The 25816-nt window shown below is 43.7% G+C and overlaps 1 protein-coding gene across 4 annotated transcripts in view; it reads right to left on the bottom strand.

The window, feature by feature from the left end:
- Window positions 1–4887: 4887 nt before the first annotated feature.
- The window catches only part of LOC106743084 (beta-amyloid-like protein), a 45696-nt gene continuing 24767 nt past the window's right edge, over window positions 4888–25816 (bottom strand). Inside the window, exons 5-16 of one of the 4 annotated variants that reach the window (XM_014616610.1) lie at window positions 23154–23280; window positions 18313–18403; window positions 16574–16704; window positions 11407–11632; window positions 10711–10921; window positions 9628–9810; window positions 9481–9552; window positions 8921–9111; window positions 8603–8763; window positions 7590–7831; window positions 7214–7360; window positions 4888–6228 (exon numbers count right to left, since the gene is read on the bottom strand). In XM_014616610.1, the coding sequence (XP_014472096.1) occupies window positions 6118–6228; window positions 7214–7360; window positions 7590–7831; window positions 8603–8763; window positions 8921–9111; window positions 9481–9552; window positions 9628–9810; window positions 10711–10921; window positions 11407–11632; window positions 16574–16704; window positions 18313–18403; window positions 23154–23280 (1893 nt within the window). In that variant the 3' untranslated portion in view covers window positions 4888–6117. The remainder of the gene's footprint in view (window positions 6229–7213; window positions 7361–7589; window positions 7832–8602; window positions 8764–8920; window positions 9112–9480; window positions 9553–9627; window positions 9811–10710; window positions 10922–11406; window positions 11633–16573; window positions 16705–18312; window positions 18404–23153; window positions 23281–25816) is intronic. The other 3 variants (XM_014616613.1, XM_014616611.1, XM_014616612.1) reach the window with 3 other exon arrangements.

Here is a 25816-nt window from a genome sequence, read left to right as displayed (position 1 = left end):
GGGGGGGGGGGGGGGGGGGGGGGACAAATTTGATTCCGATCTTTCTCGACACTGTCCCTTGCTTCTTCATGAACAACGGCGACCTTGGACGTTTCCTTCTATTACCATTGCAATTATCGATCGTGAGAAAAACGTAAAGTTTGAAAGACAAGTATTCGCTCGGAACGGGCGTCTCATCGATTCAATGTGACCCCAGCAAACATGATGATGTATTGATGACTTCTCAGACGTTATTAACATGTCATCGTGTGTTTGCTAGGATCTCATCGACTCGTGTCGCTATCGCGCTGAGTTTTTCCTCCTGAAAAGCGTTTCGAAAGAAAGCTGACGCGGCAAAACGCATACAAAATACACGACACAACACACGCACACGCACACACACACACACACACGTATATATCTCTGAGAGTATATAAATATTTATTACATATATGTATAATGTGTGAATTATTCCATGTATCCGAAAGAAACGAATACGGAGAAAAAAGTGCTAGATTCAAACAAATAATCACTCCAATATTCCTTAACGATTTTTTACTTGGATCAAGTAAATATTTTATACTTGGATAATTTGACTGGGAAATATTTTTAAGTGGCTATTCAACAATTACGCACTAGAGGATCTATCAGCTTATGTAACGATCGTGATGATGGGAGAGGGGAATAAAGGTCACAGAACGTCACATTAAATGGCATAACTTATAAATATAGATGAGCGTGTTTACCACGTTTTCCCACTTTGTTTGCATTCGTGACACATTGTTAACTTTCGACATGGTTTCGTGTTAATATTCAAGATGTTGATTTTCAAATATTTACTCTTTTACAAACATAAACTTTACTAGACAAAATTACAAAATAAAATAATTTGATATTATATGCCTAAAAGTTATTTGCATTTTAGAAAGAGATAGCTCGCAGTCTAATAATTATTACCCACAATACGGTTCCAAGCTATTTTTTCTATTCTGCGTGTCGAGGGAGGGAGTATAATTTCACTTAATATCGGAAGAGAGGCGAATATTTTGTGACGTGTCCAAATTTAGCGTGACGTAATTGTTGAATGATCCCTTACTTGCGTCAAATAAATATTACTTGAAGTGAAAATTTGCCAAGGAATATTGGAGAATAATGATTCACTTAAATCTGGCATTTGCTTTTTCTGCATAAGGTCGTTTCTGGCGCAAGTTTCTCCTCGCTTCACTGAATTTCAAGGACCAAGTTCCTACAATCGTTCCTCCGCCAGAGATAACACGTTTTCTCAGTCGTCACAATTTAATCGCCACATCGAATGATCCGTCCGTGCACACCCCGCCCGGCCACGAGCTCGCCGTTGTTCACGTTGAAGGCAAACAAAAATCTTTCGTGCGCGTGGTGGTGGTGATAAAACTCCCGAGAGTTCGGAGTTGAAATTCTCGACGGTATGATAAAAACGTATCGGGAACCGTGACAATTAGTTGCCTCCGTTGTCAACGCTTCGTCTCTTCGTTGCGCTTCGTTGCGCGCCAGATAATCGCGCGATGACGCAAAAGAGAGTCTTTCGCGCTGAAAAAAGTTTCGTACGCGCGAGCGTGAAGAACTGCGCGATCATGCGAACTGCAAATTTAATATTCGGGCGTTTGATGAGTTCACGTCGACTTAATTGATGGAAATGGATGGCGCGCGGTTGCGAAGATTCGCGTTTTTCCGGGAGACAGGGTCGAAAAAAGAGCGTTGCACGGGGGCAACGTAATCGCCGAAGGCGCCGTCGCGACGGTCGTCGCAAGACGAGAGGATGATACACACGAGGAGGAGACACCGAAAGAACTGTAAAAATAAAGTCTAGTTTTTAGTCATTATTATACTCTTTCTCCGTCTTTGGACTTGCTAATCTGGACTGTGACTTCAAGGACGTATATTTTCTCTCTCTCTCTCTCTCTCTTCCTCTTTTTTTGCTCCTTCTGCTTCTTCTTCTTCTTCATCTCCTTCTTTTCCTCACGTCTCACATGGCTTTTAAGCTAAGTCAGTTTTGCCTCGATATAATATATATATATATATATATATATAGATATATATATATACTCATTACCTCTTTACAAAAATCAATTCTTAAACTTATATACGGAGATAGCCCGATGCAAATTCACAGTATCTTGAAGCGCACACGCTACAACTTCTTCTTCTCTCTCTCTCTCTCCCTCAATTTTTTTTCCTTCTCTTCTTCCTCTACTCTCTTTCCCGCCGCAACATAATCACCGAAACATGATATGCTCCGACTGGCTAATACTGATACCACCCCAATGTCCGCCACGAAAATCATCATCGCGAAAGCATTGGACCATTGTTGCCCGCGCGGGAGCGCAGTCGCACGTTTCTGTCTCTTGGTCTCTACGATTTTTCAGTGTATGAGCCGATTTGTCATATATGTATACATATATATATACGTGGTGCTCGAGGTGTTCTCTCTCTCTCTCTCTCTCTCGAATGGAATTGCTCGGCGCCCGGGTTTGAGCCGCGTGAAATTTAGCAGACGGTTTATTACATTGCCGATGCGATCGTCAGAAATCATCCGGCTTTTTTCGTCAACACAGGCTTAATCGGATCGCAACGCTGCGTTTCCCTAGACTAGAAGAGCCTCGCTCCCAGCCTCGCGACAGCCGAGGCCGCGATCGCTTAGAAAAATAATAAGTCCCTTTAAACTACAACCGCAAGTTCTTCAGCATCTGTGAATCCGTATCAAGATCAGGGTTCATATGCGACGTTGTCTCAGTGTTGCTTTTTTTCTTCTTTTAACGACTATGCGCTATAGGTACATAATATTTAGTTAATTTAATATGTATACATGTATATGCATGTGTATATATATATATATTTGTATATATATATATATATATATATATTTATATATTATCCATACGACACACACACACACACACACACATATACATATATAACAGATATTTATATTATTATTGTTAACGCATTGATGCTATTGTATTCATAGTCATAGTACATTCAATGGTATATAATTGCTATTCGCGTTTCTTAATATATCTAAAATAATATTTTTAACATTCAGCGATGTGTGTGTTGTTCATGTGTGTGTCTGTGGTTGCATTTTTGTTGCAGGCTACACACCCTTTTCACCGGAGTTGCGTGAGACAAATGATACGCGTTGTGTGACTCGCTAGGTAGAAAGGCAGCTGCTCCACGTGCGCTTTAGGAATAATATCTATAAGGATCTCTCTCTTTCTTTTTTTTTTTCCTTTCTTCCTCTACCACCATTCTCTTCTTGATCGCCCCAATTTCACGGACGATTGTGTCACGCGCGATGCGGTAGTAAATAGTAGTAGTAGTAAATATTAGTAGTAGTAATAATAAAGTAGCGAGTATTTCGCGTAGCAAAGTGAGCGCAATAGAAGAAGGGGAGGGGGGGAGGGACCTTAGAATGTAAGTGGGAATGTACTCATGCATGGACCGTGCGCGGAACATTGTACACCTACGAGACAGAACAGCGACTGCGTTTTGCTCTCTTGTCTTTCCTCTTTTTCCCTCCTGCGTCCTGGTTTGGCTAGCATTCAGTTGACCAATCAGAACGAAAAGAGCAAAGATTTCTTCATCGTAGTCGGTGAACTAAAATGCTGACCGAACCGTCGACCATGATTTCGAAACGTAGCTTCTCTCTCTCCCTTTTTCTCTCTTCGTAATCGCTATCTACGCATGATGATGATCGCGCGCATCGAGCCGAATCCGTCTCTCTGTTTCACACGTATTACTACATATGTATAATATTGAATACGTCGGTGAACGACCGAGCGCGCGTGCGGTGCATCGTTTCGATGATCACGGCGATGCTCTTCGCGCGGTTAGCTTCCTTCGTCGGACGCTCGTGCCTGCGCACGCAGATCGAACATTCCGAAAAGCGTCAACGACGACGATTCGACGAACGGGTCTCGCCCAAAGATCGCGTCTCTCGATCTCCCCGGAGATGACATATTTTCTCGCGCGTCGGACGACACCATCCGCGCTGTGTCGAATGCACCGCATCGCGCGGACGTCGTAAAAAAAAGACAAGTCCGACGAAAGCGTGTTTCGCGAGGTGAACCGAAGAAAGGAAAACTGTGCTTACCCACGCGACCCTGGCGCTAAAGTGCGGGCTACTACCGTTTTTTTTTTGTTCGACCATATACAAATATATATAAGCATTAAACGTGTAATATATTATATCATCGTCATCATCGTTCTCGTCATCATCGTATATAATTAATAATATCCTAAGATAGTTATTGTATGAACGATCCTTTTTCTTGCTTTTCTCTCTCTCTCTCCTTCGTTTTTTACCTCTTGTCTGAGAACGCAAAACGGAAACGCAAAAGAGAAACGTTTGCTTGCAAACAGCCGCCGCTTCATCGTGTCTTGACTTTTTGTCTTCTCTCTTTAACGACCTAAAAGTCAGAGGTACTAATGCCACTCGAGTATGTGCTCCGGTGAACTGTTCCTCTTGTTCGACAGCATCGGCGTGACTTCCCCGATGCGACGTTCGCGTCGCGTTCACGACGCGACGTACGTCGCCTCCTCGGCGAGTTCGAACGAAACTGCCGAACATTCTCCGTGCTAGCGTTCTGTCAGCACCTCGACGAAAACGGTAAACTTTCGCGTGGAATGATACAGAATATTATCATCTCGCTTCCCTCATCGTCGTCGTCGTCATCGTCATTGTCGTCGTCAACTTCGAGATACGTCAATGATTCTTATATAGCTCGCTTACGTCTTAAGTTCTCTTTATCATCTAAGAGTAGACGTGTTTTTTAAGTACTGAAGAAGGTCACCGAGTAAACCAGGCAGTGGGAATCGAACGGAGAGGCGGAGAGGGGGGAATGGAGGGGCGCGGAAAAAAACCCAGCTGCATCACAAAGGTGAAACGTGCAACGATGACACGCGTATATATATGTGTATGTGTGTGTTATGACGGTGTGTATGTGTGTGTTCTGATATTTTAAGAGTGCTCCGCGTACAGCGCGCTTACTCATCCGGCTCGGTTAATTAGCGTAACGTTACAACGATTATGCGCGATTACAATCGGAGTATTTTACTTCTAAGCTGCCCGAGTGACAAGCTACTATAATCGCTAAATCGCGTGTTCTCCCGTGCTTTTCCTTCCTCTTTATTCCATTCTCGCGGAGAGCACTTAATTAAGCTGCGCGTTACGATCGTATTCTTTTTTCCTCATCTTCTTTATTGCCATTGATTACCTCCGAAAATATCAGAACCGAAAAATACAGCAAAGAGCGCAAAGGGGGGTTTATTTGCGTTATGCGAACGCGCGCGTTTTCCACTTTCGTCGTTCGGAGCGGAGAGAGTCCGCGAGCTCTCTCTCTCTCTCTTTCCCGCGAGAGCCGCCGATCGGCACGACGTTAGAGGCGAAGGAACATCGAAGGTGAGTCTAAAAGACGGCGCGTGTACGTTTTCTTCTTCTTCTTTTTTTTCTACTTTTTTAACAACGAGGCTCGCGCTCCTTCCTGCGTTTTTACCGGACACGTATACATGGCGACAGAACGCAATCGGAAAAATGATGTATATACGACGTATGATGTGTGCTGCGTGAGAGATACTTCCGAAGATAGCTTCTAAACATCTGTATGCGTGTGTTCGTATGGCACATCACGTGAACACGCGGAATTTTCAACGAACTGCTATCGCGTTGCCCGGCGCGCGCGTGTGTGTCGTGTCCCCCGCTACAAACTTTTTATTTTACACGTATATTGTCGAGCCCTCGGAAATCGATTTTGCACCGCGACAGTCGCGTGTAGGAGAGAGAGAGCGTGTATATATGTATGTGTGTGTCACATGCGGTGTCGCGAGCACGATCTGCCGATTGAGGAACGCGTGTTCCCGCGCAATCTCCGCGGGAGAGCGCATACCTGGGATGCGCAGATCCCACGGTCGGTGGATGCGTCTTCGGAAGAATCTCGTGGGAGTTAGAGATATATATGTATATATATCTGTATAAATACGTTATTTATATCTTACTCTAACAAAATATTATGAGATTCTCGAAGAAAATACGCGAGAACGAACGGCTTTGCGACTCAGCTTGAAATCAAAATTGCGAGCGCCGAGGGGAGGGGAGCGGCCGAATTATTCCTTCACCTCGAAGTATTTGTATGTAGGATTCTCGTACCCGTTGATCTGCATGTTCGCGACGTGCCGCTCCTCGGGCGTAGCCGCCTGGTCGACCTCGATGAAACCCTGGCCGCCGGAAATGGAATATGACATTAGTCACGTTGCGCCCGATCGATCGCGGAGCGCCGGTGCGGCGAAAGTTATTAATATCGTCGTGACTGAACAGTGTGCGCAGAGAAAAAGGTTTCCTTAATATACATGTTGTTCCTTTGACTTGGGCTTGTTTAATAAAAATAACATCAAATATCATCCTGTCTGGATTAAAATGTTGTTTCACTAAGATTAAATCATGTTGTTTGATAGAAAAAAAGAACAATATTATTTAGAGGAAACGGTATTTTGTTCTCAGTAAGAAAATATATTTCATTATATATTAAATGTGTTCCACTGATACGAAGGAGTTTTCGGATATTTTTCTAATACAGTGTCGCTTCTTCGAAATAACGTATTACTTGTGACAACTATCATTTGGATAAAAAGAAATATGTGACGTAAAGATAATTATTATTGAGAAATTAAACAATTCTGTTTGTTCGTTTGTTTGCTCCATTCCAGAGGACAATCTGCTTCAATTGAAACAGTTTTATTAAATCCAAAGAAATCTTTGATCTCTGTGCTCAAAATGAGGCAATAATCACTTTAAATATCTTCGAAATGTGAGAGCGGGAGAAACATTTATCCGATAGAAATTGCGTTTCAGCTGAAGATGGTTATAGGAAATGGTCAAACGTTCGGACTTTTTCTAAACTTCGACTAAGCCAATTCGATGAATAGCAATAAGAATTGCCAAATTTCCAGTTTTGTAACTTTAACTCGTTCAACAATAATCGAAAAGTAAATAATTGCTGCAGAGGAAGCTCAGTGAGCCCTCAGTCGCTCGTTGTCTATAACTCGAGCGTTCATTTAGATTCTTCGTAGAACTTTCCTCATCTTCACCCAGTCGTTAATAAAATACTTTTACTTTCGGAAGAGATATTCGCGATAGCTATTGCCCCACCCCTGCAGGGACTGGCCTGTGACGCGACTCGACGTGGCACAATCCGACACGTACCTGGCTGTGAGGGCTCCTCGCGCTGCGTCTCTTGAACACCGCGACGCCCACGACCGCGGCGGCCATGAGCGCTATTCCGGCAAACGCGAGCGTGAAATAGACGGATCGACTCTCTCTGTGGTACACCTCTCGCCTCACGGAGTAACCCTAAAAGCGAGAACGGTGTAAGCATACCCGCTGATTGTCGGCTAATGCTGCACTATTTCATGCGTCTTTTTGCCGGACGTGCTGATTGGCTGTTGGACAGAGCACTTCTGGAGTCTCTAACATCTCCTCCTTTAGAGGTTCTCTCTGTCCGGTAGCCAATCGACGAGTCTAATAATCTCGTCGTACAACGCATAAAATACCAGTCTAACGATGAATAAGCGATCATTACTGGCTCGGAATGAGAGACATCGTGCGTCATGCTGTGCGCTGCTCTGACCACTCCCTCGTTATGCATGGCGGCGACCGCGGCAGGCTGCTCCGACTGCTGCTGCGGGATATCCTTGGTGTCGATAGCCGAGTCGCCCTCCTCGTGCTGCTCCTGCTCCGTGCGCAGCTCGCCGCGCTCCGCCTTGCGTTGCTCCTTGCGCGCTCGCTCCAGTTGCTTCTGATGCTCTTTCTCTGTAAGGTAATCTGTTTTGGTGCTTCTCGCGTCATCGGTACGTTCGCGGAACGACGCGGACTCGTCCGGTAGGCCCAGAAGTGTGCGAATCGAATCACTGTTGACTCACAATTCGAGTCCATTTTCGAATCTAAAAGGTTCGAAATCAGATCATTTTGAATCATCGGCAGTTCGAATCGCTTTTCAATCTCTTCATTTACACCGGAGAATGATAAGTAAATTGAAATTAAGAACTAATCCCTCAAAGTCATTTTCCTATTGTTAACAAAATATTAAGAATGTAAGAGTGTTCTTTGTTAAATAATTTGGCGTAGTTCGGATTATAAAATACAGATACCTCGTAAGGTAAACATGTAGAAAACGCTACTAATATGCTGCTTAAACAAAAAATAAAAATAATCAATTCCATAATCTTTCAAACATATTGTGTACATATATTTGCCAGCTTATAAAATATGATTACATATTTATATATATTTATCAGTTTATAAGTTCTGCGCACTTTTTATCTGATATCCATTATAAATTTTCTAATATTTAGCACAATATTTTCCTTATGGTTGGCAGGAAATTTTCTCAAAACTATGAAGTAATTAATATTACTGGCCATTAAAGGAAAACATTCTTTAATTCATTGAAGCTTTATCAAACGTATTAGCATGTAATGCAAAATCTGACTCGTATTCGAATTAAAGAGACGCGACTTCGAACGTACTATCAAAGATTCAATTCGACGCAGACACCTGATTCGCACACCTCTAGGCAGATCGAGTAATAAATACCTTGCTGCTTGCTGGCGACGTCGGCCTGATACTTGTCGAGGATAGCTGCCTCCGCCTCGCGCGTCATTGCCAGCAGCAACCCCGGAGTTTCATCCTTACTCCTGAGGGCCAAAACGTAATCGTCCATGAGACGGCCAATCTTTGCGCTTAGGTCTGGATATCTGAACACAGGAAGAAAAAAGTGAAAGTCTGCCTCTCTCTGGCTGAAGCCGCGGGGCGTCCCGTTTCTCTCACGGACGGCGTTCTCGTTTGTCGCGTGTCTTCGCGCGTGTTCCAGATATTCGTGGTAAGCTCAGCCGTACAACAGGCATACGTTACCGTTCCAACATCAGGAGGCTCTGATTGGTGATCCTGTCGATCTCCGCCAGGTGCTCCAGAGTCGCCGGTTTCTCCCGCTGAGCCTGCTCCAGGCTGCTGTCGAGCAGGTGCTTGTAATGAGCGATCGTGTGGTGCCTGTCCTTGTGGAGAGCCCTGAGCAACTTCTGCAAGCACTTCTGGATGCGGTGCATCTGCAAGACGCAAACACAAAGTGTACGTTGTTGAGCGGCAAGGTGGCGCGAGTATTACCATATGCTAAACGCAATTTCGTAATAAATTAATGCTTCAAATTCAAACAATCTTTTCTTCGTCTTAAATATATCTTGTCTATTCAGTCCCTTTATCTTTGCTATTTTATGCGGCTCTTATTCCTGTTTTCAGTAATACTTTCGACCTTTTAAAAGTCCCTTTTGGTTGAACACATCGTGTACCAGCTTCATCGACTGCGGATCACTTTTGTAACTAGATGAAGCTGGCTGGTCCAGAGGCTCAATCCTTGTATTTCTTTTGTACTCAATAAAGAGAGATGAAAAAAGGCAATTTCGCTACGCGAAACTTACATTCGGCGGCGTCTCGTTGAGGGCTGCGGTGTAGCACGACATGGCCTCCTCGTTCCTCTGCTTGACCGCCTCCTACGGAGAGAGACGATTAAACGATGAGAGATGATTACAGATCGTATCGCGCGTCATCGACGCCGAAAGTAGTACCTGCACTCTCTGCTGATGCATCGCGCTCAACTGATGCTTCTCCGCGGCCCCGCTCTCCTCGAGCGCGGCCACGGTCTCTTGGAATCGCGCAGTCATCCAGCGTTTGAAGGCGTCCGCGGCGACGGGATCGTGCGCCCTGATATCCTGATATCTCTCCTCGAGATCACTCCAATCCTTCATCACCTGAAAGCGTTGTAGCACAAAGATTTCCACACCAATGTCCCGCGCCATGATATTCCTCTTTCAAAGGCAGTGCTTCTCTTTTCCACGATCCCGTAGCACCCGAACACAGATATATCTCGACTGACGATCGGAGATCTCACGCTTGACGTTCTCACGTTCTCCATGTTTCTAAAGATATACAGCCAGCCCTTGGCTTACGTAGATAAAATTGCTTCCAAAAAATATGAAAAAACTATATGGAAGAAAAATAGTATCAATTCAACACTCATATTCTCGTATATAAGCAAGAATGTGTACCTTCATATGAAGATAAAACCGTTCTTTCTATAAATGCCATTAAAAATATTGTATTCTTATTATTTAAAAATAATTTTTATTGAAAGGAAAAAATATTGGACAGAAAGAACGATATCTTTAAACTGACACAATTCTTAGGCTTGAAAATATCGTTCGTTCTATCGAATATTTTCTCCTCCTCTCGATTCATAAAAATTGTTCCTGAATAACATGAATATATTCATAGTGGAATTGTGTAAAATTTTCTTACGCAAATATAAGAGCAAGTTTTATCTTCATCCAGGATTATATATTCTTGCTGATACATGAGAATATGAATGAGTCTTGAATTGATAGTAATCTTTTTTTCTCTATGTACGTAAATCAAAACCTACTTATGTCAAATCTATCCTACATATTGCGCAATGCTTGAATAAAAACACGGCAGCGATCGTACGTATCTTACATGTATCTTCACGCGCTGGTCTTCTACTGCTGCTTCGATTCGTAACGTTAAATTTTAGGCCGGGAATCTTCTATGCAAGTACGGGTCTACGGTGTGTCGAGAGCTGACTGTACACAGTGCACTCGTGATACGATCGCGCTGCGATCGATTGGACTTACTTTCGTTACTTTTTCCTTGTGCACTTCCTCGAGTCGCATCTGAGCCTGCTTGTAACTCTGATGCTCGGACCGCGGGTCGAAGTGCGTCAGATATGGATCGGGAGTGCCCTGCGGTTGAGAAGGCTGCTGCGTACTCGTACTGACCGGTAACGGCATCGCCGTCGCCTCCTGCTTCGCTTTCTCCGTTGTGGAGACCGTCGTCGATGGCCGACTGATTTAGAACAATTGTACAAAGTAACTCCAATCGTTCAGGTAACTTCAACTTATCATACAGATTGAGACAGTAAGTAACTATTATCGTTTTAAAAGAGGCAGGAGGTAGGAGGCAAATTTATCCGACAGAAATTCCATTGACGTCGTGCTCATTACTACGAACACTTTCTGTAAATGTCAACTTTTTTTCATTTTCATCTAGTCGTTAATGAAGTACTTTTATCTCTCGGAGATATTCAAGGTGGTAATAATCACCCTGTATAATATTAGTCAATTAAATATTGATTTTCATATAAAACTAATTATTACATAATTTTAATTATAATTATTGTATTACCGAAAAAGTAAAAGAGTGTAAATAAATCGTATCTGTTGTAGATTTTGGATTTAATTTTGTTTTTAACATTTATGATTGTATGCTAGTTCAATTAAGTCAGATTAAAAATGCTTCGGCTGTCGATACCTCTCCGGCAGGATAATCACCTGGTGGTCGTATCATAATCATCGAGATCATCATACTCCTCCTCGCTCTCGTCGTCATCGGGCTGATCGCTGAGCACATCTTCGAGATCACCGTCGGAATTGTCCTCATCCTCGGCGTCGCCGTCCAAGTCATCTTCATCATCGAGATCGTCCTCGTCTTCGTCGAGATCGTCGTCCACGCTCTTCGGGATGGGTAGATCGATGGGTTTCTTGGCTTTCACATTCTCTGCAAAAGACAGACGTTCGGCGCGTTATTTTCCTGAACAATCGCGTTCAGCAATTTATCAATTTAACATGAATATAAAGCGATCATCGGTCGGTGCAGAATATGCGAATGTTCGGACTAACGCATCCTCGCCGGCCACGTCTCCACGTCGCCACGTGCGCTCGTCGTCTTCAACGCGAGACCTGCATGAAGAAACAGCGGAAGTCGTGCTATCGATACGAGAAAGGACGCGCCGTTGATTCACCCCGTGGACAATGTAATCTCTCTGCTCTTTTTCTCTTTTACGTGCCGCTCTATAAAGCAATCACGATTCGATATATATATATATATATATATATATATACTATGTATATGTATATACATGCATACGCGACCTACGGCACATACATATGCGTAGTACAGGACGACATATGCAATAATTGGAATTCCTGTCTGCGCGCACATTCCGGTATATCGACTGCCATTGTTTGAATAGTAAACGGACGGGATTGGGCTGGCCGCAGATAGCTCCGCGGAATTCTGGCCCATAATCTATATCAATGCGCTCCAGTGATACACTGCCAGTGCACCACTGCGGGGGACACGCTTGGTTATTTATTGATATAGTTAGGAAGAACGCGCGATACAATGGCACGCGCGCGTCGTAATTTAACAATTTCACAGATTATATATAATTCACGAGGCGAATTCCTGCGCGTGAAGAAGCACCGGGCGAGCACGGGCAGCGAGGAATTGTTTCTGCGAACGGACCGCTCACACACTCGGTGAAGCGGAGATCAATCGGAAGATCAACGGGAATTTATCCCGTGATTTAAGAAATGAGAAGCCGAAGTGAACCGAGTATAGGATATGTGATATCTGTTAAATTTAATATAAAATTGTTTACCGTGCAAAGAAGAAACCAAAAAATACGCGGAAAAATTCGGGGAAAAAAACGATTTTTGTTTCAAAACTGAAACTATAATTGGCTCTCTCTCTCTCTCTCTCTCGATCGCCTCTTACGGGACACGTTATTCCGCCGTCTTGCAATATATTCGATCGGCCAGGATAATCAAAGGAAATTGTCGGGAAACAGCGAGAAATTCGAACGTGTTTGAACTGCGTGAAACGCGTTTCATTCCCGAGGATTCGCAGTAGCAGTAGTAACAACAGCAGCAGTAGCAACAGCAGCAGCGCGCGTCCTTCTTCCACCTGCAGCGTAGAAATTCTAATTTCGCCAGGTTTCCACGCCGAGAAGCTGGTCCGAAGCGCGGCAACTTGGCTAACTAGGTTCTCGAGATGTCTCATTCTCCGAGAATAGATGCTCTGATGAGACGACTTCTCGACTTCTGCAAAGGCAGACACAAAAGCCTCTCCTTCTGACCGTATCCTCGATGTCGTCCTTTTATCTGGGTCACACGAGTAGATATACGCGGCAACTGCACGCGTTGGCAGTTTCTCCGGGACATGCCTTATGTCACGATTGTTCGTTGTACAGGGTTGCGGATTCCTCGAGAGGACAGTTTATCCGAAATCAATCGGCGATGTCAAACGTTAGAGAGAGAGAGAGAGAGAGAGAGAGGGGGGGATATATCAGGAAGAGGGGAAGGAGAGAAGGAGGAGGGGGGGAAGTGACGCGAGGCTAACGGAAATTCAGTGTCATCAATGTCAACAACGAAGGCCGCAGAATCGGCCGCACGCCCTCCCTCGTCGCGCCTTGTATTGCGCATTTGTGAAAGAGTCCATTTCAGCGTGCAAACCCCTCGTCGCCCCTCTCTCTCTCTCTCAACCCCCGGCCGACACGTCGCCCCTTGTAGTTATCTTCTACTCGTACTAAAAAAATAATGGGGCGGCGTATGATTCAGGCGTAGCAGGCGAAAGCCGTGTGTTAATCGAACCGGTCGAGTACGTGTGTCGGGGAGAAAGAAAAGTTGCGCAGCGACGCCGGAAGCTCCGGCGGTACGTTGCGCAGTCGTCGGGAACGTCGGCGGACATTATTGATTGCATGAGGGAGAGAGAAGACAAGAGAGCGACGAGGCGCGAGAGTAAGGGGGGGGGGGGNNGGGGGGGGGGGGAGAGAGTGGAAGGAAGTGGGAGAAGAGTAAGGGAGGGAGGGAGGAAGAGAGAAAGAGAGAGAATGAGTGAACGAGCGAGCTTGCGAAGGGTGGCACGAGACCAGGGTGCCGCGAAGGAGACGGAGGAGGCGGCGAGGCGAAGTAGGTGGCACCCCTCGCTTAATACACCCTCTCTTTGCGCCCTCCTATAGTCGCTCTCTTTGTTCCTTGCGACAGTCGATTGAAAACGGGTAGCGTAAATGCCGGGTATTTCTATAGGAGCTTCTCTCTCTCTCTCGCCGCTCGCAATATAAATTCGTCGCGAATTCGCGTAAATATTCATGCTTCCCCGCGCCGTTTCCTCTTCTCGTCGATACGCTCCAGCCGATAGACACGCGTCCCTATTAATAATCCCGCTGTGTGCCGGAAAGAAAAAGGAAAAAAATGAAGACGAGACGCGAGCAAGCGAAGAGAGGCGAAATAACAATGGCTCGGTTTGCGAAACGCTGGCGTGTTCGCGCCGGAGAAAATGGAGTACTCGCGCAGAGCGCGTAATAAAGCTCGAAGAGAAAGTGGAGGGGGGAGGGGCACAAGGGCGCAAGGCTTATGTGGTACTTATCAAAGTAAATGACAGAGCTTTAGCGAACACAGGCGCGAGAGAGCTTCCGGCGGAATCCGCATGATACAAATTTAACATCGAACATCGTCGTGCGCTTAAGACCGTCTGTTTAACATCATTCCACCGTGGTTTCTCTTTATAATATCGACCGAGAGATCGAGCAGCGTTACGAGAGACGTTCTCTTGCCTGAAAGAATAAAAGTACAGAGTCAAGAGCAAGTACACAAAGCGTGCGCGCGCGCGTGCGTCCCGCTTCGCTTGAATTTCGAAGCGGGATCGTCGTCGCGAGCGAGCGAGCGTTCACCCACCGCCCGGGCTCTTTTTTACGGCAAATCGAGCATGCTAAGAAGGCGCGAGCAACTCCGGAAACGCGAGCTCTTGGCAACGCGCGGCGACGTGAGCGGAACGTGTACGGTCGCAGCGAAACAGCGCGCTCGCTGGGAGATGAACGAGCGCGAGATTTCGTTCGGCAGGCACCGCATTCCGGGGAATGCACAGCGATCGTTCGACAACGACGACACCGGCGACGCTCCTTTCCTCTCGCGAATCGCGGCTGCATCTCGCACGGAGAAGAGGGAATCGACGTGACATAACTAAACGCGTTTCGGCTGGGAAGGAAACGGAATTTCTGGCTCTTGTGCGAACCAAATTCGCGGTTCTTAAGGTAGCTGGTCCGCAGAGTGCCGGATTTTTAAGTAGCGATATTAAGAGACATTCTATATAAGTCTGTTATTTACTGAAAAACTACTTTCCTGTAACTTTATTTAACTGTCGAAATAGTTAATGTTAATTTTGAATGAAATTCGGACAAATACGTATACAATATCATGAATACATACATAAACACGGAAATATTGTTTATTTTTCTTCTTAATGCTTTATTTATATGTCAGTTGAGCTAATAGAGGTGCGTATATAACAGAAAATGATGTATAAATATTTAAATCTTTGTATGTGTGCATGTATCGTGAGTATTACGATAAATTGTTATTTCCTATGGTTATATTTCCAAAACAATATGGTCAATAATTCTGAAATTTTTGCATAATGTCTTTATATTAGTTTTTAATATCACGATAGTTTTTCATTAAAATCTTAAATGTAGTTTAGAAGAAATTAAAATTAGAAGTTAAAAATAGAGCATTTACTACGAGGAATACGTATAAAAAGTGTCATCTTTAACTGCAAATATCTCAACTTCTGAATGGTCAATCATTTTCTAATTTTGCAGACGTGTAAAGATAGTATTTCTTGGTTTGATGATTTGACGGACCAACTATCTTAAAGGGTCGCCAAAATCGATGGCGAACTTGATAAACATCAATAATATACAAGCGATCCTTAAAATGTATGTTAATATAAACATTGGTACGATCATGTTATTTCTTTTATATTTCTTGCGCGTACAAATTTTAAAGAAATGTGATGCAAATGTGAAATTCAATGAATGTGCGTTTCCCCGTTTTACCACGCCTAATGAAAAATCTGAAAATCTAATCGAGACACGTAAGAATTTCCCTGCAAGCTTTCCATATATTTTTAAGTCTCTAAACTTCATTGAAATGGTATAAAAATGTTCTCATTGAAATTTTCCTGTTTGGAGCGTGTATACATTCGGTGTGCAGGATTTCTGTATCAAGCAAATATTTACGCTAACTGACAGCTGGAAATATCAGTGTTAAAATTCTTTATCGTTTTTATCACATTTCGAACGGTGCTCCGATTCATATTTGCACGAGTTCTCACTATGTAAAAGCAATTATAATTCCATCCAGCCGATGGGAAGTAAACTTTGCAGAAAAGGTCAGGCATTTTGCCGGTCGAGCGTTCAAGTAAAGTATCCTCTTAAGAACCAGAAATTCTCTACGGAAAAAACAATTCCATTAGTGTAACCGAATTTTCTGTTGCCTAGGGACCAGATTCTGTTGTAGGGACGGAAAGTTTCCTGTGGGAGATCTCTAATCGGTCGACTCACTCGCTCTCAGTAGTCTCAACTGCGTCTTAACGCAGCTGAATATTCACACGAATGTTCTTAGTCGCAGTGACAGAGATAACATTTCTTGTCGCCGAGTTTTCATTTCTTGTCATCGAGTTTTCATCTGGTCCCCATTCAGCTGCAGGAACTGAGATTGTTTCTTCCGTGTGTGAATTCGAATGAAATTACGATGAGTGAACGAACGAACGAACGAACGAACGAACGAATGAATGAATGAATGAACGAACGAACGGACGAATGAATAAATGAATGAATGAATGAATGTGGTAGCTGAGCGTACGTACGTTACGTACCTTTCAGGTGTTTCGGGCAGCAAACAAACTCGACACCGGAGAACAGAGATATGCCGCACGGCAGCAGCATCGCGAAGCTACGCAGGTTCATGTTTCGCTCCCTGCAAGTCTCCGCGGCCGTGGCGTTCCATCTGAAACGCAAATCCGCACGATCATCGCATCTGCGCCCGAGGACGGTGTGTGTCACACCTGATCTTCCCGCAACATCGCGATAAACGAACGCCCGAGACGAAACTTTCCACCTATGCGGAAACTTTATTTCTACAACATGGTAGAAGCTAAGGTAGCAAAATAGGTTTAATTTAAATTTTAATAATATCATTTAGTTCTACTTTAACTTTGATTGACTGATGATGAATCTGAATTTTTTGTTTTCGCTATTTTGGCGCCGAATTAAGTTGTTCGAGGTAGCATTAAAATTAAATTTATACTACTAAACTGAAATAATGTAGAGTAATAAATTAATAATTCGATCACATGTATTTTTTAATTTGATTGCATATAAAGATATCAATATGCGTGAAAAAATATCAGGAAAGTAAAAAATATCCCATACATGCATTTTCAACGTTGCACCTTGGAATGCGAGTTCTGATGTCAGTATGGGAAGAAGTTTTATCTCGAATAATAAATATCGTGTAACGTACAGTACTGCTCTGTATGCGCATCTATGAGAACAACAGAAAGACGGGATATTCGTTGTATTTATGACAGCGCTGCCATCCAATCAGCCGGAACAAAAAAATAACACAGTAACTGCTTTTTGACGAAAAGTGATCCCTCAGATATCAAAATAGCGACCAAAGTGACATTTTTTCAAATTCTAAGGATAACTAAGGTCAATTAAGCAAAAAAAAAACACTTATTTTTACTTTCCCAAGTTTAGCTTTGGATAACTTAACTTATAACGAGTTCTTTTCATAGTAAGGTTTGAAAGTTCGTAACAAGACCAGGAATGACCAAGAACATGAACGATACAAGTACGCTTTTAGAACAGTTTTATTAACAGAGACGGTAAAAGAAAATATATAGAATGCCTATATATTATAAATTTAATGGCAGCCCAGGAAAGAAAGTAACTATAGTGACTCATTTCAGACGACAGTGAATTTTCTAGTAAATTGTTTTAACAAAAAGTGACGTAAGTGAATGAATGGTAGCGCTGAACATAGACATGGTGTCTGGACTGAAGAATGCGCAGTTGTAATCGCGTCGTTCGCGTTGCCCTCCAAAATTCCCCATACTGTCTTGAAATTGCTTCGACGTAACGCAGATACATTCCAGCCGGGCGAGACCGCTCATGATACCTTTTCGGCTCGGGAATGTTCATATCTTCTGAGAAAAATTCTCCGCGCGTATCCTCAAGAGCGTCAACGCGACGTCGAAATTTCGACTCGAGCGGGCGGATTATTGTCGCGATCCGCGTGTAAAAGCGGCGGCGCGACAAACCTGGGCGCGACGTCGCACCCAAGTGATAATTGGTCATCAGTCCGACACAGCGATCGTTGTGTCATAATTGGATCGGATTATACGTGTGCGCGCGCGCGCGTGTATACGTGTGCGCATTAGTACACGCTCTGTAAACACGAAAACCCCTAATACTTGAGCGGATCGCGGCCGATCGCTTTGATGCGCTCTAAGCGCCGATATATATATATATATATATATATATCGTAAATCTGAGCCGGCTCGGGAATTAATATCGTCTGATAGATATCCGCGCGCATGCAGCTCGTTACCTGTGAGATTCCCAGCATTTTGTTTGATTATGCAGATGATCAAAGAGGCAGCCCTCTGGCACGAGGAGTGCGTCGCTCTGGAAGGGTCCCTCTGAAAATTGCAAACGGTACATATTGCAGAGGCTTCAATTCAAGAGGAAAGTTCGATGAGACCGTCAAGGGTCGCTGCGCGCGCATTCGTTTATTCTTATTCGCCGTTTCCTCGATTGTGACATTACCAGCGCACGCGCGCGCACGCTTCTCCGACCTGCTCGAGTTCATATAATAAGAGCTGCGACAAACCGTCGCCATTCAGAGGCGCAATTCCACCGGTATTCTTAGTTTTTTTAATTTAAAATTGTATCTTTCCTTCAATACAATACTCGGCCCGTTCTTTTCAGCTGAATTGGCTGCACCAGTCCAAGAAATTTACATGCATATTGAAGCGTACGAAGCGTAGGTACACTGAGAGAAATGTCCGATCATATCTGATCGGATAATCCAATTAAAAAGTAACAAACAGATATATCCGATCAAGTCGTGCCTTTGTCCGATGAAAATTACAACGGACATACAAAAGACTAAATTCCCGATTAGATTTCATCGGTAACTGCATCGGTAACTTCATCGGATACTTTATCGAATAAAAGTATCCATCACTCGGATCGATCAATAAAAATAACATAATCGAATACATCATTTATTCGGTTTACCCGATGGAAATTTTTCTCAGTGTACGAAATTCTCACGTTTCAAGTGTGCAAATCCCTTGAACCAGTGAAGCCAGTTCAGATGAAAAGGACAGACCAACTAACAGCTGTCAAATTAAACTACACAGCAAACATGTCCAAAATATTATAGAGATGTTCTAAAAGTATCGTGACATTTATAGGATATTTTTATTATGTATTTTGAGTATTTCTGCGGCATGGGGAATATATTGAAAAAAATTAACAAAGAGACAATGATGGTTACGAATAATAATATATAATAACCTCCCTAGTTACATCGATTTGCTGTATGCAAGAGCTCGGCCAATCGGAAATCATCACCTCTTCGTCGCAACTCTTATTATAGAAGCTCAACGATCAGTGAACGTTTCTACGTGAAAGGCGCAGAACTTCATAAACGCGAGAAGCAAATAATCACATTTGCTGGGTTGTGCAGTACTCAAAATATACCGTCGCGGCTAACTTTATAGACGTGCGATAGAGCGATGCAGTCGAAGAAGTGGTGAAGGAGGAGGAGGAGTAGGACGAGGAGGATGAGGAGGAGAGAGAGAGAAGGAAAGAACAGACGGCGAAATGGAAACGCGTCTAGCGGATGACGCATCACTACGTTCGCCGGTGCTGATCAATAGAGCTAGTCACGCAGACCTTTCGAGGGTATTAACCACTCGGCCGATTTGTGCCAGAGTACACTCGTGTGTGTCGCGTTTCCATCGAGAGAGATAAAAATACAGTAAAAGGTAAATAAATACGATTACCCGTACTCCCAGACGAGAAGTCTGTCGTTTCACTTCATCCATGTATCAACCTCGCAATTTTCAAGTTTTAGGAAAAAAAAACTGTTTCTTTCCGCCATTTTTCCATGAGTTTCTTCGCTTTCTGTCCGAAGGTTATAAAAATTTGAAAATTCACGTGTGTTCGCTTAAAACTTGTCACATTTACGTTCTTTCCTCCCCCGTAAAGAAGTCGAAAAAATCCGCGGAGAAATTGAAAAAAAAACGGAGTTTTTTCGAAACTTTGAAACTATACTCGCACCGTTAAATACAAAAACCAACAGTCTCGCACCTTCTACGATAACTAGACGGTAGTAATATAAAAAACATGTCTGAAATATTTTGTGAGCTTTTGTATATTAATGATGATAAACTGGTAAAAATAAGAATTTTTCTAAATCGCGCGCGCGCGACTGGGAAGGTTCAGCGCACGTGTCACAGCGTGGGAGAAATAAAAACGCGCATGCCGGGTTAAAAATTAAATAATAAAGGAACCCGACACTCGGTGGTCACTTTTTTCACGGGAACGCTCGTCGTCGAGGTGGTGATTAATGAAACCCCGTAAGACACCGGACACGCAACAGAAGACGCGAATATAAAAGCGGACGACCGTGACCATCTGCGCATGACCAACGTAGTGGAATAATGGCGTTTGTCTAACACAGTTGAAAAACGGGACACGGGCTTTTTAACGAGTCCAAAGCGCAAACGAGAGCGCCGCGGAATTTACCGCGGATGCATCGGCTCGCGTCGTGTCGTCCGAATTTAATACGCGTGAAACGAATCCGCGTCGTGCCGGGGATTCGGACGGCACGGAAAACTCGATCGAAAACGTTTCCGACATCTGACATTCGCAAAAAAAAAGAGGAGAAAAATAAAACGAAGGAAAAGCGAGGAAAGTTTGATCTTGAACTTCGCGTTTCTCGATATGTTCGATTCTGCACGTCCGGTGAGCGCCGTCGCGTCCTTCACAACGCAATCAAAAGGCTGATCAGGAAGAGGCGGTCGAGCGATTCAACAGACATCGCGCATTGTCCGTTGCACATCGTATTGACTCTACAAATTGAATTCTTCCGTTCGTGGGAGATCGAGAGCGCGTCTCGCTAAATTTACAACTAAATCTCCGTCGCCGAGGGAGACCGATCTCTCTCCGCACCACCCGCCGCTCGTAGCCGCCACATTATCGACGTGCTCGCGGCCGATTAGCCGGCTCGCCCGTAGACACTTCTCTCACAAACCGATACTTCCTCCATGCAATTCTCCAGCACCGCGTCGAGAGAGAGAGAGAGAGAGAGAGAGAGAAAGGGAAGGAAGGGAGGACGTTACCATGAATTACTCGGAAAGGAACTTTTGATGTTAATCCGATATCAATTTTGCAATAACCCAACAATGAGTCGGCGTTAATAAGATCAATATCGGAATCTGTACGTCTCTTCGCATCCATGAGGTCGAATATCGACGCCTACGTTACTTCATTCCCGAGAAGAAATGTCGGGCCTGTGTTAAGACTCCTCCTGGTCCAGCGCTGCAGTCGTCTTGTTTGATGACGTCAGAAGCGAGAAAACGCATGCCCAAAATTCCAGCGAAATACGTTGAAATAAAAAAATAATCCACACACACACACACACACACACACACACACACATACATGGAAAAAACAATTCCATCGATGTAATTGGATTTTCCGTTGCCTAGAGACCAGATGAAAATTCGGTTGTAGTGGCAGAAAGATTCCTGTAGGAGGTTTCTACTACTCAGTCAATTATTCTCAGTGGTCTCAACCGGGATTTAATGCAGCTGAATGTTCACACGAATGTTCTCAATCGCAGTAACAGAGATATCACTTTTTGTCGACGAGTTTTCATCTGGTCCCTATTCTGTTGCAAGAACTGAGTTCTCTCTTCCGTGCATAATATGACAATTGCAGTCGATCGAGCAGATTCGTGAGAGTACGTAAATTTTATTTTTGTTCAAGCAATCAAATGAACCGTAAAATTGACGCGACCTATCTTTTTAATCTGTCTTTTCTCATGATATTGCCGTATTAATTTTACGACTATTTGTCGAAAACAAAAGTAAAGTTTCCGGAATATTTTGCAGGTCTGCTTTCGGTAAACTACAATTTGTGGATATATTTTTTTACTTCTGCGTATTCCGCAAGAATTTTCAACACATGTCTTCTTGCTTCTGAAGTTATTAATCGAGATAACTGTGTCGAGAAACAGAAGCCTTATTCATAGTCGAGCCTTATATTTAAAGCCTTTATATTTCAGAATTTTATTAAAGGCTATGTTTAAGATCGCCTTAAATTCACCTTCAGATCCAACAAACATCAATTAGTAGTAATACATATGCAACAACAACACATATAAGGTAATACAACGTCAGTGTTAAAATTTCCCGCTCAACGATGCAATTGTTAACATAACATGGGTGTTATATCGCGTTTACATTGTTAAGTGGGAAATGATAACATTGATGTTACGTTATTGTTAGTGTTTGCTGGGGGTATTATTACGGATCATTTTATTGGCTACGAAACATCGGAAAGTGAATTTAGGCGGTTTTAAATATAAGACCCGACTATAAATACCGGCATTAAACTTTTAATTCTAACATACAGCAGAAGCTACGATGACAAAATAGGTTAAATTTCAATTCCAACAGTACAATTTACTTCTACTTCGCTCCTAATCAAGTCTTATATTTCCATTCCCGCTGTTTTAGCGTCAAAGTAGATCGTTTCAAGGTAGCATTAAAGTGATATCTGTAGAATTAAAGGCTCAAGAGCGAAGTTGACAAGTGTCAATATCGTCAAAGTGGGTTTTCATTGGTCTATAAGCTATCTAAGTGAACAACCGTTAAGAGCGTCAAAGTAGCATAAAAATTTCGACTCGGGATTTACTTTTCGATATCGTCCTCAAACATGACGCCCGATAATTTCGATTATTTCACGATATTATCGCAAAATAATATTCGGCTCGACGAATCAACGTGTAACGCGCAGAATTTTTGAATCGGCAAGCGCTCGCAAGAGCGACCGCTAAATTCACCCATACACGGAAAGGAAAACACCGTCGTATCAATAGAATCGGTCAACACAGCGCCGTAATTGGAATAAATCTCCTTGATTGAACGGCAATATTATTGAAACTCATACATCATACAACGACCCCGTATAACTCAGTAGTATTGAATCAAGAAGGGTCTGCCCCAATTACAGCGCAGTTGACCGATTCTGTCGATAGGACGGCGCCATTATTTTCCATTTTAACAACTACAAGTATTATACGCGCAGCAACATCGCGCCAAGTAATCGAGACGCTGAAATAAGCCCGATCAATATCCTCGTGAAACTCACCCAGGCATCTGTAGGGCTTGACCCAGCGGGAGAGCTTGCACTTGGTCCTTCCGGGCTTGCACCATCCGCTGACTCGGACGTAGTGCGACGACTCGACGATGTTGGTGATGTCTCTCTTCGGGTAAGCCTGGGGGGAAGAAAATCACAGGCGCGTATTAAAAGAGAGGCCTGTTGCGAGCAGCGCGTTACCAGGTCGACCCTGGCAGCCTGTAATCAAGCGGCCGTTGAATTATCGGGCGCACACACGCACCTCGGCGAGCCGTGTCATTATCGCGCACGGATCACCGCTTAATCCCCGTTTAGGAGGCTGCAAAAACGCATATTCTCGTCGCGCGAGCCGTCTCGTATTCCTCGCTCTCGGATCCACCGCGCGCGAATCGCGCAAGTCGTTGCGACGCCGGCTCCGACTGGCTCGATAACTAAGTAGCCATTAAGAATATATCTCCCGTAATTTCAGCGTCGAGCCCGTAGAACGAGTGTTATTTACATATTAAAGCCGCGCTCATTAGACTCTGAAAGCGCGCGGAGGGAGAGTTATAAATAAATCTATAAGGATTATTATATTCCGGGGGACTCGCGTTTCCATCGCGAGCCAATTGAGATTAAATTTCCCTTAATTGCGGCGGCTCAAAGGATCGGTCGAACAATCGGAGCCCTCTCACGGCTCGATTTCGAGCTCGCCGCTCTCGCGAAGCAGCGGGACACAATAATAAGGAGGAATCGGATACTGTCGCGCGGATACTATAGCCTCTAGAGCGAGCTTTCACGCGGGAAGAAATGTGGGTGAAGCGCGACAGATAAATAATTCACACGACGGTCGCGACGCGGACGTGACTCGTCGGCGGCGACTCGCGCGCCAAATCATCGGCGAGGATTAACGTGATTTCCCGGCCGGGCCGACGACACGGGGGCAGGGGGACAAAGGGAGGGAGGAGGGGGTTAACGAAGCGCGTAATTCGCGTGTTTTGTTGCGCGGACTAGAAAGGCGGGTCCCGACGACGAAGGGATGAAAATGCGATTTGCGCCGGCCGGAAGATTATAAACGACTTAATTCCGGCCGCGGGCAGCGGCAGCGACCGGAGCAGTGACGGCGACAGCGGCGGCACGATGTAAAATAACACGTCGCTCCTTAATTAATAATTCGCTCGCGGCGGAGACGACGACGTTTTCTCTCTAAATACGAGAGAGTCCGAGTGTTAAACGAAGTCGCGAACAAATCCGATCTCCCGACCTCCCGACCTTCCGTTTAATAATTACACCGCCCGTTCGAGAATAATTTACGCGCCCGTGTTTTCACGAGGGCGAGACGACGGCAATTTTTATCGATCTACCGACTGCCGCTCTCCTCTCGCGCGTGTGTGTGTGTGTGTGTGCAAGCGTGCACACGAGGGACACGTACGCGTCCGCAAGCACAGCGCGCGCACTTATCCCTCTTATGCACACGGTGGTTTGCGTGAACGTGCCGCATGAGCATGTACACATGTACACATCACACCAACAGATGCATATATATATATATATACACACACACATACACATATGAGCAAAACGGCGAATGCTATTATCCGTTAAATCCATAAGCTGGTCTCGCCTTTCACTGTCTACCACTGGCCGTCGGCCTATTCGCGAAGGATGCCGCGAGTGCGGATCGCGCGACGATACCCATACCCTCGTAACACATTTTTATATTCCACATAGTTGCCTCTACATAGTGAAAAATGTATGTTAAATTTAACACGTTCCTACGTGTCCCAAACTGTCCCGACGGATTTTTGCGTCAACATAAGACAAGATGAAACACGTTGAAAAGTAATGCAAATATTATGTCAAAAATGTGCATAAAATTAATACGTTAATCGATACTGAAGTATAAAAGGTGCCATTTTAACATGTTGAATATCGAGTCAATACAAATATTGAGATAGCATGAACGTAAGAATGTTATAATATATGTAACATAAACACAATAATGTTATATTATTGTCGGAGCAGTTCCTTATTTCATTCAGTCATAGAATATTGCACGGTAAATTTAAAACTATATGAATCGTTTATCAACCTTAGGACACGAATTCTCGAAAATTATATTGATTTTTGTAACAGATCCCTCAGTTCTCTCAGGTTTCTGTTACTCAAATTAAACACGTTTATCTTTGTGTTTTATTCACAATATAATCCCTGCAAGCGCAAACTTTTCTGTATTCATTTCACTAAAAGGAAATTTTTCCCGTGAACTCAATTAATTATAATAATAAACGAATAAAACATAAATGTTAAATTAACACACGGGTACACGAAAAAAAAGATTAGCCCCAGTAAAGTTAAATTAGAGTTGTAACATATGGGCAACTAAACTTCAGCAGCGTAAGCAATTTTAATCGCTGTAGTAGCAAACTCTTTGCGGCAGTAACTAGCTCTTTCGGTGCAGCAACAAACGTATTAATGTCATTTACGATAATATGTTTGCTATAATAACAAAAGAGTTTGCTACCGGAACGATTAAAATCGCTTACACTGCTAAAGTTTCAGGCGTTCACAGTCACAACTAATTTACCTATTGAAGTTAATATTTTTCTTCGGGTATGTTAAAAATTGACCACGAAAGTTTCGACAAAGAGTCGATTTCAATACAAGTACAGAATATTTTTTACAGTGTAGGTTGT

This window comes from Dinoponera quadriceps, unplaced genomic scaffold (assembly GCF_001313825.1).
Source record: "Dinoponera quadriceps isolate SergipeBrazil2010 unplaced genomic scaffold, ASM131382v1 scaffold823, whole genome shotgun sequence".
NCBI lineage: Eukaryota > Metazoa > Arthropoda > Insecta > Hymenoptera > Formicidae > Dinoponera > Dinoponera quadriceps.
Note: the sequence above shows the minus strand (reverse complement) of the source record. Positions and strands in the feature narration are given on the sequence as shown.